At 38.0% G+C, this 20864-nt stretch overlaps 1 protein-coding gene across 15 annotated transcripts in view; it reads left to right on the top strand.

Moving 5' to 3' along the window:
* Positions 1-14112: 14112 nt before the first annotated feature.
* Positions 14113-20864, top strand: part of GTDC1 (glycosyltransferase like domain containing 1) — a 536746-nt gene continuing 529994 nt past the window's right edge. For 4 of the 15 annotated variants that reach the window (XR_013763076.1, XM_079135660.1, XM_079135659.1 and 1 more), the window contains exon 1: positions 14118-14292. Coding sequence is in view for 11 of the 15 variants with exons in the window: in XM_079135660.1 (XP_078991786.1) it covers positions 14283-14292 (10 nt within the window). In the remaining 4 variants the exon portion in view is untranslated. Of the gene's footprint in view, positions 14293-14511; positions 14627-20864 lie in introns of those variants that run through there. The other 11 variants (XM_079135656.1, XM_079135657.1, XM_079135654.1 and 8 more) reach the window with 6 other exon arrangements.

Here is a 20864-nt window from a genome sequence, read left to right as displayed (position 1 = left end):
TTGCATGCTGGGGAGATTTATTTGAGAAAGTGATAATGTAATGGCTCAGCTGTTGGGAAGGAGCAAGTTAGGAGGTCATTGCAATTGACCAGAAGAAAGATGATAAGATCCTAAACTAAGATTTTGATAAAGAGAATCTAGTTTAAAGAATTTTAAAACTTGGAAGGTAGATTCCCCTGGATATGACAACCAACTGATGTCAAGAGAGAAATGTATATACATGGAATGTCCTGAGAAAAGAGGACAGGGACTCAACCCTGTCCATAGAAACACGAGAGTATATAGAAAGAAGAAAGTTTGCTTATAAAAGAAAAGAAGTTGGCGAACCAGGAAAGCATGGTATTGTGGAAATTAACCACTGTACTGGGCTTAAATAGAAATTATCTATCAACTAAAGTTTGGTTTTGTTTCTTTAGATTATATGTTGTTTTCAATTCAAGATTAATTGAGGAATAGAACTAAATAAACTATACCAAGACCTACTGTTTTTCTCTGAGCCACCTCTTCCCAAGCCCCAGCTCTCTAAGACCAAATTTATCTCCACTCTGATAGTCTGACAGATTAGAAAACTCAAGAGAGATGGAGATGGAGAGGGAGCCATGTATACAACTAGATGTTTGATGGAGACTTAGTTAGCTGATGAAAGTGGGACAAAATCCAGGCCAGCTCTGGGCTGGTAGGTGAGTGAGCAAATTAGAGGCAAGACCTCACCAAGGAGTTCTGGGAATGCCAACAGGAACAACTGGAATAGGTGGAAGAAAGCTTGCTCGCTTAAAGCTTGCTGGGCATAGTTTCACACACCTTTAATCCCATTGACTTGGGAGGCTGAGGCAGGAGGATCTTGCATTCAAAGCCAGTTTCAGCAACTTGGTGAGACCCTAAGCAACTCAGTGAGGCCCTGTCTCTAAATAAAATACAAAAAATAACAAAAAAGTGTTAGGGATGTGGCTCAGTGGTTAAATGCCCCTGAGTTCAGTCCTCTGTAGCTAAAAAAAAAAAAAAGTTTGCTTGATTGTGGAATAGAGGTATTCATAAGGCAAGGTTATTGGTCCAAGCTCTTGGACCTACTGTGGTATTTCTTTCTTTCTTTTTAAAATATTTTTAGTTGTAGATTAACATGATATCTTTATTTTTTATGTGGTGCTGAGGACTAAACCCAGTGTCTCACAAGTGCTAGGCAAACATTCTACCACTGGGTTACAACCCCAGCACTAATGCAGTATTTTTATTTAAAAAAAATTTTTTTAGTGTTGATGGACCTTTATTTTATTTACTTATTTATATGTGGTGCTGAGAATTGAACCCAGTGTCTCACACATGGTAGGCAAGTACTCTTTCACTGAGCCACAATCCCAGCCCTAACATGGAATTTATAACTGAAGAATTTCTTTTGTTTTTTCAGACCATGTACCTTAGCAGTTGACTCTCATTTAGCTTTTAATTCCAGGGTATGTATACTCTGACTAATAAAATCTTTTCCTGCTAACAGTCTGCATAAATGTTTCCCCATATTCATATAAAATATTACCATAGCTCTCACAAAGTGTCACACAGATCAGGGAGTACTCTGCATTGTGCAGGAGACTTTTTTTTTTTCCCAAATAGATTTCTACAACAGCTCCTCAGTATATTTATTGTAAACTTCAAAAACAGTGACCCAGACCAGGAGGTCTTACAAGTTCTACTTACCCCTAATCTTAGGGCCCTTTCCCCTCCTTGATGAGGTTACAGCCATGCTGACCTTTCATTTTTGCTTGTTGGGCACATAAAACTATGGATTCCAGTACATATATGTATAAACAAAGGCATGGTGAATTTAAGTCAGGGCTTAAGTATGAGAAAAAATATGAAGACTTTTCCTACAAGTGAAGGACAGAGAGAAGTCAGAAGAATTTTGTTAGCAGGAAGTCTCCAGGTCCCACAACAGAGGGTGTAAGAGGAACCAGTGCCACTAGATGATTTCTCTGTTTCCACCAATTGCTCTGAATTTGCCTCCAGCATCCAATGGGCAATCAGGATTTTCCTCCCTGGGAAATGGGGAATTGAGGCAGAGATGTGTTGAGAACACTTGGAAGAAGTACCATGAGCTTTCCTGAGTGCTGAATGAACTACTTTCTTTTGTACTCTGAAATATCTTGAAGACAGATGAAAATACTTTTTAACAGTTAATCAGTTCACTTAGAAATAGAAATGAGATATAAACAACTTCATTTCCTTTTATCCTTTAAACACTGATCATAACATTTGGTCCTGAAGGAAAAATGCCATATCTTTTAGACCAAAAGTCTTGGATCTCTTCCATTATGTGGAAATTTAACATAGTACTAACTTTCCTATAGCCCAATTAAATCCCAATATTCATTGTACACCTTCTTAACACCACAGTAGACACTGACAAAACTGGTGTGCAAATGTGGTATGTTAGTATGGTATAATGTGTGTATGGAGGGGGGTTGTTCTGTCAGGAAGGACAGAGGGAATGATCCAGGCTTTGAAATTAATATTATTTATTCAAATAATGAGTTGGAAGGAAAGTTGATAAAAGAAATAAGGTGAGATCCAAAGTGGAAATGGAGAGCTGTAAATGAGAATGAGTTTTAAAAATCCATCCGTAATAGCTTTAAAAAGACAGCAAGACGGTATCGCATGTGCAGAGCTCATCAGTTCTGGCAGCTTGGAATGTGGTAGGGATGTAGAAAACTTGGTTTTGGCTAAAGGGGCAAGGAAAAGGGGGATCCAGTAAGAGTCATAGTTCCTAATAGTAGTATGTAGATAAGGAAAGAAGAGCAAAGTCAGAGCTAGCGAGGAGATCTGGCTTTCAAAGACTCATCAATAAGATCTATAGAACAGAGACCCTCTGATGAAAGAAAGGGACAGCTTCTACATTCTCATTTTGCCCTGCTGTAGAATTTGCCTACTGGGCATCCATTCTTTTTGGATGTTATTACTTGACCTTTCTTTGGGAAACCATCTCTATCTATCCCATCGTGTGTGGTCTTGGTGGGACTGCCAGTTTTAAGGCATCTTGCCATCCCCTGGCCAAAGGATGAGCACATGATAGACAAATTCTGAGCACAGGACACTGATACAAAGTTGAAAAATACATGGAGCTAATTCATCTCAATGGCAGTGCTCTGAAAAGACTGCTCATGAATTTCTGTTCCATAGAACTCTTCCTCCAGTGTATCTGAATCCTGCCCTTTTTCAAGCTAGGATTTAAACCTTTTCTTCCAGTCATTTTCTTGGAATTGTTTACTGGTTTTATTCAGCCAAAGTTTGTTTCCTATATTTTCAAAGTATCCCAGGAGAAACATCCTAGAAATTACATTGTAGATTACTCAATGTAGTCATAGCTAGATTATGGATTCGTTGCATTTTTAATAAATGACAGTAATTTTGCATTTATACAACTTTGAAATTTGAGCAAAATTTAAACTTAATTTTCTCACACCATGCCAATTGCAATGCACAACTCAGCAATGGTGTTAAGATTTGGAATAATTCACCACATAGAGAAAACTGGGAGTAGTAGTAGTATATACCTATAGGACCAGCTACTTTGGAGGCTGAAGCAGAAGAACTGCTTGAATTGAGGAGTTCAAGGTCAGCCTGGGTTACCTTGCAAAACCTAATCTCAAGGGGGAAAAAATCTGATCAAAATGTAGAATATAGGCTCGGGGCATGGCTTGGTAGTAGAGTGTTTGGTTGGCATGCTTGAAGTCCTGGATTCAATCCACAGTACCTGCGCCCGCGCGCGCGCACGCACACACACACACAATTTAGGATTTCTTTTGCTAACCGAGGGGATTATTATAAAGGAGGAAATAGTGAAGTAAAGACAAAAATTAAATGAAAATGTTAATCACTAGCAAAGACTCAAGAGAGATGAAAGTAGGCATTTTAAACATGTAGAAATACATTATGATTACATATGAAGATATTCTTTTTTAGTTTTGGATGTACATTGTTATATTTAGGGTTATAATAATATAACAGGCAGGTTTTTTTTTGAGTGTACAAATAATTTATGAAAAATAAGTTAAACTGGAGGTTTGGTGAAATTAACCAAAATATTGAAGTTAATTTTGTCCTATGGAAGAGTCAGTACATGATAACTGCAAGGAACTAACTTCTATAGTAATGCAGACATTTTCCAAACAGAAAGAACCTAGTTCTCTCTCTCTCTCTCTCTCTCTCTCTCTCTCTCTCTCTCTTTCTCTTTGTTAGTGTGGCTAAGGGTTTATCAATTTTGTTTATTTTTTCAAAGAACCAACTCTTTATTTTGTTAATTTTTCCGATTGTTTCTTTTGTTTCAATTTCGTTGATTTCAGCTCTGATTTTCACTATTTCCTGTCTTCTACTACTTTTGGTGTTGGTCTGCTCTTCTTTTTCTAGGGTTTTGAGCTGTAATGTTAAGTCGTTCATTTGATGGGAAAAAAACATACCATGCACACGGACACAGCAAAAAAGCTGGAGTATTCATCCTCATTTCAGATAATGTGGACTTCAAGCCAAAACTAATCAGAAGGGATAAAGAAGGACATTACATACTGCTTAAGGGAAGCATAAATCAGCAAGACATAACAATCATAAATATCTATGCCCTGAATATTGGCTCATCCATGTACGTCAAACAAATCCTTCTCAATTCCAGAAATCAAATAGACCACAACACAATAATACTAGGCGATTTTAACACACCTCTCTCACCGCTGGATAGATCTTCCAAACAAAAATTAAATAAAGAAACCATAGATCTCAATAATGCAATCAACAATTTAGACTCAATGGACATATATAGAATATACCATCCAACAAAAAACGAATACACTTTCTTCTCAGTAGCACATGGATCCTTCTCTAAAATAGGCCATATTTTATGCCACAAAGCTACTGTTAGCAAATACAAGAAGATAGAGATACTACCTTATATTCTATCAGATCATAATGGTTTGAAATTAGAAATAAATGACAGAATAAAAAACATAAATTTCTCCAACACCTAGAGATTAAATAATACACTATTATATGATGAATGGATAACAGAAGACATCAGGAGGGAAATAAAAAAAATTCTTAGAAGTAAATGAGAACAAAGACACATCATATCAAAATTTCTGGGACACTATGAAAGCAGTACTTAGAGGAAGATTTATTTCATGGAGCACATTCAACAGGTGGGTTTTTTTTGTATGTGTTTTAGCAATAAGAGCATCAAAGAAGGGATGAAACAAGAGTAGCTAGCAAGTCATTATCTTCTTGGGGACCCCTTTAAGTAATAACATTCTCTCTACTTTTTTTTTATGCTTAGGAATTTTCAAAATAAAAAGTTTAAAAGTACCTAGTGAAACCCATTTAAGAGTAGAGTTTCCTGTATATGTGTAGTCTTGCACAGAAGGTTGATCTTTTATTAATTTTAAAAAACTCCTTGAAATTTGTGTCTTTTGTCAGTGGTTTTCACCCATCTCTTATGATCTACTTAGTCTCATAATTTATAAAAGATTTGCTTACTTGTGGTGACCTGCTCTCAGTAAGTTACTTTATTAAGCGCTTTCTTTAGATATACCATTCCTCTAGCATGTTCATCTGTACCCAAAAGAAAACCAAATGGTAGGAATGCAAAATGGAAAGGGAAAAGACTGGGCTTATCTAACTTGATTTTTGTGCTCAATCGTATTAAAGCATAAAATAATGTGCCACAAAAAGATATCTTATTGAATGTTCCAGAGAAAACAGCAATATCATTACTTTTCCCATATGTAAACCTACTGTAAAAATGTAAAGATCCTTAATTATCTAACACCAGTATTTTTTGTTTTACCCTTGATATTCAAAGAAACTTAAATTTGAAAGCTATCCTGGTAAATTCTATTTTATTTTGATTGCTTCAGCTTTCTATTAGCAGCCAATCCTGAAGAACAAAGGTCACATAGAACAAAATGAGTTACTACCAAAGTATAAGAAGGCTAGTTGGAAAAATTATTGTACACAAATTAGAGCATAGTACTTCATTCTCTTGCTTGGGTAGGGCTAATATTGTCTATAATATAGTGCCCTCCTCTTGATTTTTGAAATGTTTACTATAATAATGAACAATTTGGTTAATCTTCCTATAAAAATTGATTTTGTTTGTCCTCCAATATTTTGTACTAATAAGAATTTCCTTTTAAAACATAGTTGGTTCTGCCTCATCAACCTCAGACTTTCATTTTAGAGTGATCTTCTAATTACAAAACCATCCAGTGACAGTCTGGACACAAATGGCATTGTAGTTAAATCTCAGCACAAAAGAGTATGAACAGCTGAGTTTATACCAGTGCCCTCCTCCACCAACATGGTAGAACTTGTAAGTTTATGGCATCATTTTGTCTAAAACATTTGACATAGTCCCACTCTTTTAGTACACAGAGATTGATGTAGATATTAATTATTTAGAGAAGAATATAATATAATATGTAATATCATCTGTAAGAAAGGTTAGATAGTTATATGCAAGTTAATTTTCAAAAGATCTTGAAAAGTTCCAATGATCTGCAACACCAATTGGCATTTTCTCAAATATTCTGCTAAAAGAAAAGAGGGAAGTTTGATAACATCAAGATCGACTTCCCTTTTGTAAAGTTTTCTAAAATCTTAACTTCTTTTCTATAGGAACAAAAGTAGCATGGCCCAATTTCAAAATGTGAACAAATAAATACTAAATAGAAATGAAAAAGATTTCAATGAATTCATTTCATATGGTTCTTCTATTTGACTCCAGGAATGTTTGTGGATTTGTTCAGTGAATTATTGAAAAAGCAACAGGAAAAAGAAAACAGTACATGATTTTTTTTCTTCTATTTGGTCTGTGAATTAAGGGAAAGGTGATGTGTTAAAACATAAGAAGTATTATTAACTATACTCATGAGAGAAGGAAACTGTAGCTAACTCATGCTTTGTTTATTTCCTCTTGTTTCAAAAAAAGATTTGAGGCAGGTGTAAGAATTGTTAGAATGGGCATAGTTACTAGTCTCTGCAGTGCTTGAGAACCCACGAAGGGGAAGTTTTCCCTGGTCTTTCTTTATGTATTTATGTCGCTTTTCAACAGTGATTTTGAACTGGTTCAATAGCAAAAACTGGACTTCTGCTGTCAGAGAGAACACTTCAAGGGTGGATCAGCAAATAGTATAGATGGGTGGCTTCTGCAGAGTATTCAGCTGCTATGCAAGTTGTTTTTCCATCACTCATTCCCTCCACCAAAGATGTGTGACTCATCCTTCCCATGGGTACTGAGACCAGGTACGTGAGGACAGAGCCCTAAGCATGCAGAGGAGGAACTCTTTCATTATTGCACACATGTTTGCATTAATGGATTAGGAATATAAGTGACTAATGCCTTAAAAATTTAGTTAATGCACCCAAGGAGTGAGCTTTAAGCAACAAATATTGCTTACATGCAATATGCTTATATGCAATATACTTATATGCATATTGCTTATATGCAAATATGTAGTCTATCCACTTCTGACTGCCATTGGAAATGACAACCACATCTATTGGAGATTCCAGAGGTAGACTATAAATGACACTTTACTAGGATGGAGAAAAGACTATCTAAGCATGGTAAGGACAATGATTTTTTTCTTCCTAGGCATAGTAGGCTAAGATTTCACTAATATTTTTAAAGGATTGGAAAGTAAACAGAAGTGAACTACATATAGAGCTTGTTTTTGGACCATACACTATATTATTCATGATTTTTGTTTATGCATTTTTACATAAATGATCTGCTTAGCAAACTGCACAATGTTCATTCCATTATTCCTTTGCTGCCTGATTAAGGTCCAGTGTTAACAAACTCTCTATTGTGGAAGAGGGCTCGCTAAATCAGGTTGTGTTTGTTAGGATAGGCTACACAAGTCTAATATAACTAGTAGTAGCTGCTCAGTTCTTAAACTTTTTACTCCCTCATAAGAAGTCTTTAAATGGGCTAGTTCCTCTCCAGACTAATTTCCTGTGGCCCAGCATTGCTGCCTACTTATAACTATACCATATGGAAGATGGGACTTCCAGGGCCACTGGGGGATAGCACAAAAATGCTCTTAGGAATCTACAGCCACAAGTGACACAATTTATTTCCCCTGAAGCCCATTTGTCAGTACTGGTTATGTGCCCTCAACCTAACTACAGGAGAAAGTGGAAACTGTAAGAAAGTCAAGCAATGTTTGATGAGCACCTCTGTCCTTGCCATACCTCTTGCTACAAGGGAAGAGTAGTGCTAAGAATGACTGGGCAAGGTGAATGATATGCCTTTCAGATGTGCTTCTCAAACTTCATTAAATGTAAAATCATGGGGAACTTGATGAAAGGGCAGGTTTCCAGGTCCACAGGCAAAGTTCATTTTAGTAAGGGTGAGTGCTGTAATCAGGTTTGCCTTACTAAGGTATGTGTTGAATGGTACACATGGAAAAAAGATTCTTCACAGAGGTACATATTAAAGTTCTTTAGTGGACTGAAATGTAAATGAAATGAAACTAAAATTAAAAAACAAGTCACAGAGCGTTGGGGATTTAGCTCGGTGACAGTCATGTGGAAAGGTCAGTGTCTTTTTGAGTCACCTTTTCTATTCCACGAGGAAGTCTATTCTGCCCTATTGAGAAGTTAGATATTCTGTCAATCATTTGTAGGTGTGAAAGCTAAAATCACTATGTGGAAAATAATGTTAAACCAGGGCCTTTGTCCAAACTCTTTATTTCCTCCTCAAGATTTCTTCCTCTTTTGCCAATTGTTCTTGTACATTACTTGGGAGGGAAAAAAAACAATAATGGAAAACATCATGTTTGCTTCTTCTCAAAGCTTTAAAACAAGATCTTTTTTCTCTTTTTTTCTTAGGTGGTTACCAAGATGTTGTGCTTATTAATAGTTATTCTTTGGAGATAAAATTAAAATGAAAAATTTGATGAAAATGTGGGCAATTTTAAGTGTAGGCATGCACAAAATTTCTTGAAAATCAGGTTGTGGTATGTATTCTTATTTTAGATTTGCCTTTGTTATCATCTCCTCAATAAACAGGTGCATATACTTCCCCAAACTGTCATTGTCGTTTATTTACCACGTATGCTTCAAAATCTACTGATGGATGATACCCAACCAGCTTGAAGCTTGACTTTCAAGAACCAGAGCCTTCAAGTTTTAATGAGACTTTCTTAAGTGTGGTCCAAAGAATTTGTTACAATAGGAGCCTCTCTCTCAAAGATACCATAAGTATCAGATTTGTATGTTAATTTTAGTTCAACAAATAGGAAAAATGATTATGAGTAATAGCTCTCAGCTTTCAGATAGTTCTTTTCATGTTCAAAGTGCTTGACAAACATTAATTAAATCACTGGCAGTCAAATTAGATAAATATGTTCTCTGTATGTGCAGAGCTGTACCTTCCATGCACAGTTTCTAAATCGCATCACTGTAGATCAAACATTTCTTTTTTTATTTGCCATCTGAACTTGGTTGCCTGACACTGATTCCAAGCAACAGATAATTACCGAAAGGGCTAATCATGAGGAGAGATTATGTAAGCTTTCTTTGTTTTAAACAAAAACATGGATTTATCCTTGATAAAAGGTACAGATGAACCACAGTATAAAAAGCTTCTGACTCTAGGCCAGAAGGTAACAATGATAAAGCACATTCCCTCGCATAATCATGTTGGAATAGCTAAACCCTAATTTAAAGAGATCATTTCATCAGCAGAGAGTACATTTTATGCTTCCCAGGCTACTGATGTTTTTGGCCTCTTTCAGCACCAGTAACAAGAAGGCTTTTAAGGCTAAACATGGTGTTGATTTCAGCAATATGGTAATTGTTCATTAATGCTAGGAATCCTTGGTCACTATTGACTTGAGAAGCATTTGGGCTAGCAAATTAAACATAGTAAATTTCATGATTATTTTTAGAATAACTTACTTATACTTCTTTTTCCTTCATTGAGTTTAATGAAGCTTTCCAAACCATCCCAAGAGATTAATTGCTCCCAGTGGACCCCAAAATGAAGTATATTCCAAATAAAAAAGAGTGCTAATAGCATTCCATCTTTCAATAGCACCTAACAAATTAACCCACTCTACTCAACGACATCACGCAATCAGGGAAGATGTGCACATGCATGTATGGGTACATTTCAGCCAGAGTCAGGCCTGCTTTCTTCCAGAAGCTTGGGATGCATCCCTACAAATGGAGGGGACTCACGTTGTTCTTTCCACTCTGTCTGCCAAACTTGTCTAATCTGTTTTCAGGGAAGAAAATTACTCATTAATTGTTCTGCAGTTTGCTGAAAAAAAAAAAAAAAAAAAGAACATCTACTTCAGCTGAGTTGTCTTCTTCCAGATGCAAAAGTACCACTTGGAGTCATGGGAGGTGTTCATATGCATCTCACAGAATAGTATTTCTTTTTTATGGAAGTGCTATTCTGTACACCCATAAGCCTTACATCTAAGAGATTCCTCTTCATAATGGGAACTAGAGTTCAGCAAGAACATAAGAAGTGTCCAAGGTCCTACCCCCATCACCCACTCAGACCTGACAGGTGCTAGTAACAGAACTATAACCAGTACAGTACTACATTAGTGTTCAACTGTTAGACTCTTTCCATATTTCAGAGTAAGAGTGAACTTTCCATGATTACATTTAGAACAGGGAGTCATTGATGGAACTGATTTTTAGCCTAGAAGAACATCAGGTTTGTCTTGAAGGCCTAAGTTTCTTCTCCCTTCAGTATGGAGACAAAAGTTTGACACGGATGGGAATGTATAAATGGCCTTAAAAGTTCAATAGCATCTTCAAATGTGAATGGCCTGAAAAGGTAAATGATGTACACTTATGCTGTATACATTTTGAGTGGTACTGATTCTTATAGTGTTGCTCAGTGACAGTAAGCACTCTACTGGGACCTTTCTTTAGGCTTTACTTAAGGCTTATTTCCTTGACCTTATACTACATTTGATACTAAGGATTTTCTACAACCAACATCTCTTACCTTCCCAAATACCCAATACTCATCTTCTTGACATTTTCACCTTCCTTGCTAACTTTGCCATCCATTGTATCTACTTGACATTTAGCTTGGATTATCGTGCAGGTTCCCCTTCTTCAAATCCAGAGTGCCAGAGTGACTAATCTTCCAAACATCCACATTCTAACCTAACCTCAAAAGTCCTTCCACCCACAAGGCCTCCACCTCCCCTACCTCGCTTCCTTCATGTTTTCTCTAGTTTCTTAGACTCTTTAGATGCAAAATGCCTTTTTTATAATCTGAAACACGTGAAACCTGACTTCTTCTTATGACTAACTGAGACTGGGAGTTTTTATTTTATTGTCTTACCTCCAGTATGCAGATCAGTGCATGTAGGTAAATTAATAAACATTTGTTGTATGATGATCCCTTTAGATCATATAATTTCCAATCCATTCAACCACATTCCCCACTAGTCTATAAATAACACTTCACTGTCCACATGGAATTTATTTTCTATTATGTCAGGTGCATTTACCTTTTTCTCTAAACAGATTATAAGGTTCTAAAAGACAGAGGCCCCTTTTATACTTTTTTGTTTTCCACACCTAGCAGAGTTATGAGCAGCATTTGGTATGTATTTAGCAAACATTTATTTGTTTCCTACTGTAACATTATATAGTTTATCACTGAGAACTTTTATATCAGTAGAGCTGAAACGGAAATAAAATTAGGTCAACCCCATAAAACACTCTTATAGGGCCCTTGGACAGGGACAGGGTGAGAGCTTTCTTGTAAACGTCTATTTGAATACCAAATGACAGTTTTCTGAAAGAAGGATGTGAGGAGGAAGGTCCCCCTTGGGAAGATGTTTTACTTCCTTATCTATGAATTTAGAGTCTGTCCCTGTGAGTGCTGATCATCTTCCCCTGCTAAGCTGCTAGGGTCTAGGTGTACAGTTATTGACTAGCCAGAACCTTAAAGTCTTCTTGGACTTCTTACTCTTCTTTGATCCCTGTGTATAGTCACCAATCCTAAGTGGCATTTATGTCCCACATTTCTTTTAGAATCCTCCTTGCTTCCTCAGAACCTGACAAGGTCATGGCCTCCTTGTCTTGTTCTCTTCTCTTCCTCTCCCTGCAACAAGTCCTCCCAGAATGCTTTCCTATTAAACTAAAATTTTCAGGCTCAAATTCAGGGTCTCTATTAATGGTTCTAGCTTAATATTTCAGCATAGTTTGCTATTGTTTCTCAAATAAATCCCCTGTTTAAATTTACTGTTCTCCCAACTTTCCCCCATTCTTGGCATGCTCACGTTCTTCTTCGTGCCTTTGTTTAAGACATTTCTTTTACCTTTCTCCCTATACATCAATTCAAATGACAAATCTCCATTTTGTTGTTGTGGTCTTCAAGAAGTCTTTTCTTAATTTATATGGATTATTTTCCAGTTTGCCATTCGCAAATTACAATAGAATACTTGATTATTTATGTTGAATTATCATCTTATGCTTCATATTTTATCTCCTCAATAGTGCTGCAATTTTCTTGACAACAGGGATTTCGTAATTCTTACAATCAGGCACAGACATTGGCGGCTCTGAGGATGCCTGTGTTTGGTTGGAACAGGGCTCCAGAGCTCTGGCCAGCACTGCCTGAATCATGCAGATGACCCCTAACTGAGAGAGATGAAGGTTGCACCATAGGAATCCTTGAAAACAATAGGACAAAATGGCCTCTGATAGCAATACCTTTCTAGCTAATGTCAAGTTCAACTTCATAGATCACACAAACCTCAAAGGTAGAGCTGCAAATCAAAGAATTCTGATGTTGAATAGCTTCAGGTCAGTGTTAACTGTAAGCTGAATGTTGGCAAATTATGTGAGATAGGAGGTCTGAGTTTGAATCTCAACTTTCCAATCAAGCTGGGTAATATTGAGTATTCAATTTACCCTCTCTGGGCTTCAGATCCTAATCAGTAAAATGAACAGATTAGACTCCAGATCATCTTAAGGACTAGAAAATTCAATTATAAAATTATATGATTCCATTTTCAAAGCAATGAAATGGCAGCCATAGCCTTTGGGGTTTTTCAGACGCTTTTCTGTGGAATAGGATTTACTAGTTTCATGTGCAGTTAGGAATCCTCACTTTTAGCTTTTGGCGTTTACTCTTTTCTGGTTCCCAATTTGTGTGAGAGTGAATGGACAGATGGTTTATTAGATTTTCAAATGCTTGTAATACTGTTCAATTAAACAATGGCTCTAAACTTTGAAGGTCCACATAGAGTGTGGATTTTGTTTAGAACAGAAGATAGTTTTAACTGTTTAATTTGAGGAAAATAATATTTACTCACATGACTTAAAGCAACTCCTCTAAAGGACTACACTTAACTTCTTTTTGCATCACAGCCTAACTCTGCCAATTTGCAGTTGCAGTTTTAAAAATGAAGTTACCAAATTAACCAGACATTCAGTTACAATCGCATGTTTTGCCTTTGTGTGAATCACTTAACCTACAACCTCTATCCAAATATGAAATCCAAAATTCAGAATCAGAGGAAATTAAAAAATAGGAAGAGAGAGACAAATTCCTCATCTTATAGATAAGGACCCCAAAGCTCTAAGAGTTCCTGGTGCTGTTTCTGCTGTGTACTGAGTACATAAAAGCTGAAGTGAAGTTAGGTTGAAGGGGAAAAGATTCAAAATCTTGAATTGTAATCCCCAACGTAAAATTTCATCCTTTGAAATTTATGCTTCAATTCATTATCGCATAAAGGAAAGTGTAGATGGAACTTGGCTAGTCAGAAGTTGGTCACTACTGCTGTCGCCTTGCCTAATGATTTTTAATTATTGTGACTCTTCATGTAAGCGGTACCGCGAATATGCAATTGTTTAATATACTAACTCCATCTTAAGTGTGTGAAATAGTGAGAACCGAAAGGATGCGCAAAATGTGGGAAAAGGAAAAACGTGACCCTGCCAGCAGGGATCCGAGAGGGGTCCTGAGTGAGAGAAATTAGGACGCAAGGCAAAGCAAGCGCCCGGGAGGTACAAGCTGCACAGCGCTTATCCAGCCGGTGACGCACCGGGACCCTGAGGCTCCGGCTGACCAGGGAGAGGATCCAGAAAGGGGCAGAAGGGGTTGGCCGGAAAACTGCAAGAAGGAAGACGAACATAGTAAGGAGGACACACCCTCCAGTAGGAATGAGAAAACGCCGACGCGAGCTTAGAACAGGACTAAAGGTTTGGGGAAAGAGTACGAAAAAGCTGATGGGCCGGCCGAGGACGCTGACGTGATGGGAAAGGGTACGCGGGGAGGTGGAAAGCCGAGCGAGGCCTGCGAGCAGTAGGCAGGTGTGAACAGCTCGGCCGCCGGGCACAGCCTAGAGACCGCGAGGGCGGGAGCTGCAGCTGAGTCAGGGACCCAGAGCCCGTCGAGATGCAGCCGCACCGGGGGCGGAGCCTCGGGCCCCAGGGCGGGACGAGGGCGGGGCCCGCGCTTGACGTGCCTGGAGGCCGCGGCGGCCGCGGGCCGGGAGGGGCGGCGGCGTCGGTGGCGGCTGCGGGGGAGGGGCTCGGCGTCAGCGCGTCGCCGGCTGGGCCGCGCCGGTGGCCAGGAGGGAGAGACAAGGAGGAGGAGGTGAGTGGGCTCCGGGCTGGGAGCTGCGCGGGCCGGCGGGGAGGCGGGGAGCGCGGCCCCTCCCCTCTCCTCACGGCGCCCGCCTCGCGGGGCCGCGCGGCGCGGAGTTCCCAGTGGGGCTGCGGCGGTGGCCGCGCGAGGAGCGGAGGGTGGGAGGAGGGGCGGAGCCGAGGGCCGCGCGCTTCCCCGGCGCACGCGCCGCGCTCCCTGCGCTGCCTGTCGTGCGCCCCGCGCCAGGATCCTGGCGCCCGGAGCCGGGAGTCCAGGCTACTGCATACCGTTCCTCCTGCAAACTGGCCGACTTATAATTTAGTTTTCTTGGTGTCTTCACGTCCTGTGTGCCGGCTTCTCGCGGCCTGCGCATCGTTTTCTCCTAGCACGACTTGGGAGGGTTGGTGGGGGAACGTCTCCCTGCGCGGCGAGAAGGGAGACCAGGTGCCCCCGGTTGGCCTGTAGGCGGAGGGCCCTCCTCTCAGACCTCAGGCTGCCTCCCTAAATCTGCTCCAGGCCCTTGCGCCCTCACTATCCGGATCTCCCGGCAGCGCCCCAGTCCCCACTGTCCGCGGAGACAGAGTACCTCACGGTGCACCTCTGAATTCAGCACATAACTTAGTATTTCCATCGGAACCCAGACAGTCCGTCCTTTCAGGTGGAAAGGTTTTCTTAATTTAAGTCTTGAAAAGTCAATGGTGTACTCCACAACGAAGTTGCAATAATATGTTAATTTAACCGTTCGTCCAGGGGTGGGTTTTTTTTTTTTTTCCCTTCGCAAATACAACTTTTAGAGTCTTAGAATTATGTTGCTTTAGATTATCTTTGAGACATTTCTTAAGTTAATGCTTGAGGCCCTGTGATGGGAGGTTCAAAGAGAAGGCTTTACATTTTTTTCCTCTACCTGTATCACAGTTCGAAATGGAAAGCGTGAGTTGAAGGTGATTTTCCACACAAGGTGGATTACAGTTCCCAGCCCCCAAGTGCTCTGGCTTGCCTTGCTTATTTGGTGCTACCCCCGAAGTTGATTTTAAAGCTTAACATAGTGGTCAGGTAAAGGAGCTGCAGAAAAGAAGTTCAGAATAATTCAATAGATCTTTTTTATTGGATTCTATTAACCTGTTTAACCTTAAACTTTAACCATGATAGGGTTTTCATGTAGGAACTCACATACCAAGTGCAATATTGAATTTTAATTAATGCATTCCAGTTCTGATATGGAATAGATTGTTCTCAGTTTCCACTCTTTTAGTTTATTTTTCCTTAGGTTTCTGTACTTAGGTTTTAGTGTTGAGGGTTGGAGGAGTACCTTTTAAGTCATGAAATCAGCATGATACTGAGAAAAGATAGGAAACAGTACATTTTATAGCATTATTATTTTGAGGTGTAAAGATGACTTCTTTACTCCTGTTTTGGAAAACATGTTGACATTTTAATCTTAAGACTCACAGAAGTATAAACTTTTTGCTTGGTGGGACTGTGGTTGTAGCTCAGTGGTAGAGCTCTTGCCTAGCATGGGTTTGATCCTCAGCACACATAAAAATAAAATAAATGTAATAAAGGTATAAAAATACAATAACACTAAAAAATTCATTTTTGCTTTATACATGACCTTAGCAGTGTAATCCAACTCCTATTATTTTACAGAAAAATAAGGAGTCCAAGAGTTTCTTGAAGAGATTTAGCAGGATCTGAAGAGAACTGGTTGTCTTAATTAACTAAACACTTTAGGTAATTCAGACTTCCGCAATGGATATTCTTGTGCCAAAGTTTAATTATTATTATTATTATTACTGTATTTTGCTGGGTATTGAATAATCCAGGACTTCAGCCTGTTAGATAAATGCTCTATACCGGAGTTATATTCCCAGCAAACACCCCCCTCCCACTCTTTTTACCCCCCCCACTCTTTTTTCCTAGAAAAAGTGAAGTAATTACTGTTTTGTTTTTTTTTTTTTTTCTTTTGCTTTGAGTATGTGCCTTTCTTTGTGATTTGGGCCCGTTAGATAAAAAAAAAAACAAAAACAAAAAACAAATTATTAAGAAAAATACATTCTTTCAGTTGAAACATTGCTTTCTGATTTAGTTTGAATTTAGTGATTATTTTTCACTTCAAGAATCTTTATTCATATTCTTGATTCAGGTAGTCTGTGTCACTGCCAGCTGATTGGTATTTTGAGAGTTTTAGAATTATGGGGTATGTGACTTTGGTAATTAGGAGGTCTAGTACCACGTAATAATTTAATTCCAACATCCCCAACATCATTTTTTAACTGGGCCTCAAGTGTAGAAGTCTTGAAGTTCTTGTTGTCTGGGGTGAATTTTTTGTATTTCTCTCAGCTGTGTTTGGTGTAGGCATTTAGTAAATACCTATGGGTTGTGTATACTTTCCTGGTAGTGGCTTCATGAAAGTTGGACCATGTCTTACTAATCTGTGTAGTAGGAACTCTGTAAATGCTTGTGATCTTATTGGTAGGAGAGTGCCTGGAAGATCTGAATCATATGAGTAAACTTGAAAATAACTTATTATCATCTTGTGTCAACCAGTTAAGCTGAATTCTGATATTGAAAGATAGTAGGAGTCAAATACTTTAGAAAAATTGGGAGAAGAAACAACTTAATTTTGTTCTTTAATATTTGTTAATCACTGTGAAATTAGGGAAAGGACACCATCATGTAAATTTAGTGATACAACAATTCAGTCAAACAAAGAAATACAAAGTTTCTAACGGAATGAAGTTTGATAACCTTTAATTGATGACTCATTGTTTCTATAAATCACATTTTAAAGTGTTGGCTTCACTTTATAAGGATTTATTTTTCAGCATGGAGACCTTGTAAGGAACATGACTTTTGGAGTTTAGACTACTTTGGCAAACTGTACTGAAATGATATTTTAAAAATAATTTAAGCCCAGTGTGATATGTTGTGCTTCATGCTGGTGATTCTTAAAATACTGACTTTTTTCTTAGACTTATTCATACCTCTTTGGTACATCAGGAATAGTGTGTTTTAACTTTTTTTTTTGGTACCAGGGATTGAACTCAGGGCACTCGATCACTGCGCCACATCCCCAGCCCTATTTTGTATTTTTATCAGGGTCTCAGTGAGTTGCTTACCTCCTTGATTTTGCTGAAGCTGGCTTTGGACTCACAATCCTCCTGCCTCAGCCTCCCGAACCCCTGGGATTATAGGTGTTCACCACTGTGTCTGGCATTTGTTTTACTTACTAAAAACAAAACAAAACAAAAACCTGAGGAAAAATTTCAAGCTTTTTTTCCCAGAAAGTATTGCCATTTCATGCTTTGAAGAACTTTGGTAAAATTTGGGTGTCGGGCATGTAGAGCTAATTTCCATAGAGTGATTCCTGTTAAATCATGTAGTCATATAGATAATAGTCTTCACAGGGACAATATCTTTGAATGACCTTCATCTGTCCCATTGATATTATTACTGAAAACAAATACATAGTAGAGTTGTATGGTGTTTAATTTGTATGAAGCAGTCATCTCACATCTATTTTTGCTGGTTCTTAGGTCAGTTGCATTCCACTTCGCCTACCCAGTGCCAGATAGTCCATTTCACCAAGACTGAAAATACATTAGCACACCTAAACCTGCCTCTGCAGTGGAGTGGTGTGGAGTCATTCTGGTGCCCTGAGTATCTGTTGTTCACAGAGGTACGATTTAACATACCCTTGGCATATACTCAGTTTGCCTGTCAGATTTTTATTTTAAACACATTTCTTGTAAAGAGTTTTAGAAATATATAGCATAAACTTATTAACAAAGCATGCATGAAACATTAGAATATTTCAGTATTATTATAGATAGAATTAGAATTTAGAATTAGACAATTAGTAAAAATTAGTACTTTTCCCCCACACTCTGTAGGGTCACACTTAAGTCATTAAACAGATGATAAATTAATTTTTGAGCTAAGTGTGGTGGTGCCTACTATAATTGCAGTGACTTGGGAGACTGAGTTAGGAGGATTGCAAGTTTGAGATCAGCCTCAGCAATTTGGCAAGACCCGTCTCAAATACAAAAGACTAGAGATGTAGCTCAGTGGTAAAGTGCCCCTGGGTTCAATACATAGTATAAATAAATAAGTATGTACACACGTACACACATACACACACACAATTTATATATGTGTGTGTCTACATATTTATTTATTGATTTTAGAAAGCAACTGGAGAAGCAATTCCACAGTCTGTCTTTAGTGGTAAGTACTCCTTTGATTATATTTCTTTTGTGGTTCCTTTTTGTATTCCCTGTCCCTGTGGAACTGAAACCTTGTTTTAAGTATGTTTAAGTACCATAATAGCCCGGCCAGTTTTCTCCTAGCCACTGCCCCTTCCTGCAGGGAGCTGGGACTTGTTCTTGTCCCTAGTAGATAGATGGTAGGGGTATTGCAGAGCCAGTATACTGTGATTTTACCTCCTGGATTCACACTTACCAGATTGACTCTTTAGATACCCAGAGCTGTGCTCTTTGGCTGTTAACCATTTTGAATGATTCTTGAGGATTAGATTTTCACTTGTATTGGATTCTAGGATACCCCAGATTCATGCAGTCATGAATTAGACCCCTTTTCTGACTAGCCTTCTGTTTGGTTCTCTGCTGCCTTCTTAGTGGAGACACTTAATACATGCTTTTTGTCCAGTTCAGTGGTATCTAGTTATTTTCAAGTGTTGGATTTTTTGCCTTTGTCTTCTCAGTTTTGACCTTTCATTTGATCAGGTGGCTGTTATACATTCTTTTAGGAGATCATTTCCTGTCTTTCCTGTAGACTGTGTGTGCCCCAAGGGTGTGACTGAGTGAATCTATGTTTATCTTGGTAGTATCCTTAATACTTGGTACAGTGCCTGACATATAGCAGGTTATAGATAAGTACTAATTAGATATATTCATTCCAGGAACAGGTTTTATATCATTGTTGGAAACTAATGTTCATAGAGAAATTCCAAATTCATTTAAGAAGTGTAGATATTACATTGCCATTATTAGTGGTAGAGAATGTATGTATTTTAAATTATAAGCATAATCATATAAAAATGACTATATTATCTATCTGACAGGGTATTTGAGAACTTGTAAAAATTTCCACAATGTTGAATTTAAGGCATTGCACATTTCAATTTTTCTTGAGTTTGACAAATATGTATATGTTATTTTATATTTCTTACACAAGAAAGTATTATGGCACTGTAAAGAAGTGAGTTTAATACCTATTTTTGTTCACTAGTAGTATATACTGAAGAGTAAATTCTCGTTAAAACCTTTAAATATCTGCTCATTAAAAAGAGAGACCTCTTTGATTTTGCTCTACATACATTCCTAGTTATGTATTGAGACAAGTCATCAAACTCGTAGTCTAAACCTTTAATTTGGTTCGAACAGTAGTCATATATTGAACACCCAAATTACTATGTCTTTAACAAGTAATGCTAACACTCTATTAAAAAGGTAACGACTGTAACTTTTCCTGTAGAATTTCTTGTGCTAATTTTTAAAAGAAGACATTTGAACCAAATTTCCTGTGAAGGCCAAATTTCATACTTTTAATGACAGTGGAGTCCATGTCTATATGTGGAGGGAAAGGGGTTGTAATTTTTGTGGTGGTATTTTAAGTGGACAGTTTACTAATTATTCTGATGTAAACACTTTACAACTCTAAAAGGAAAACTTCAATTATCTGAATGAAATAAGGTACATGAAATTAATTCAGATAAGTGGGGAATCCTTAGTGTAAATGATGTATGTCAAGGGACATGACCTCAGTCTTGATCCCCCCACCCCATATATCTGTCAGCTGCTTTTACATTACTAGATTGTGATTCCTTTTGTTTATGCTAGGAATCATTGATGGGCGGGAGATATAGTTGCTCTATGGATTTTTTTTTTCTTTGCCACAGAAAAATCCACAGTGGTATTCTGTGATGAGCATAATTTCTCATCTGTACCCTGTACTGTCTGCTAGTTTTAGGTGGTACACCACAGCCTTCCATTTTGTCATCTTCCTGTCTAATGTGTATGGTAACTACTTGAGAATACAATTTAATTGAAATTAAAGCCACATTCATCTGTTCAATTTCAAGATGTTGATCCTTCCTTAAAGTTGAGTTTCAACAAGTTTATAAGGGTGATCGAGCTGGATAAACCTTGTTTCCTTTCGTCTTGACTTCCTTAGATTTTAATATTAAGGAGTTATTTGTAGTGTGAACCCTGAAATGGAAACAAAC

The sequence above is a fragment of the Sciurus vulgaris genome (assembly GCF_902686455.1).
Source record: "Sciurus vulgaris genome assembly, chromosome: 3".
NCBI classification, from domain to species: domain Eukaryota; kingdom Metazoa; phylum Chordata; class Mammalia; order Rodentia; family Sciuridae; genus Sciurus; species Sciurus vulgaris.
The sequence above is the reverse complement of the archived record's forward strand: the minus strand, read 5'-3'. Positions and strand labels throughout refer to the sequence as shown.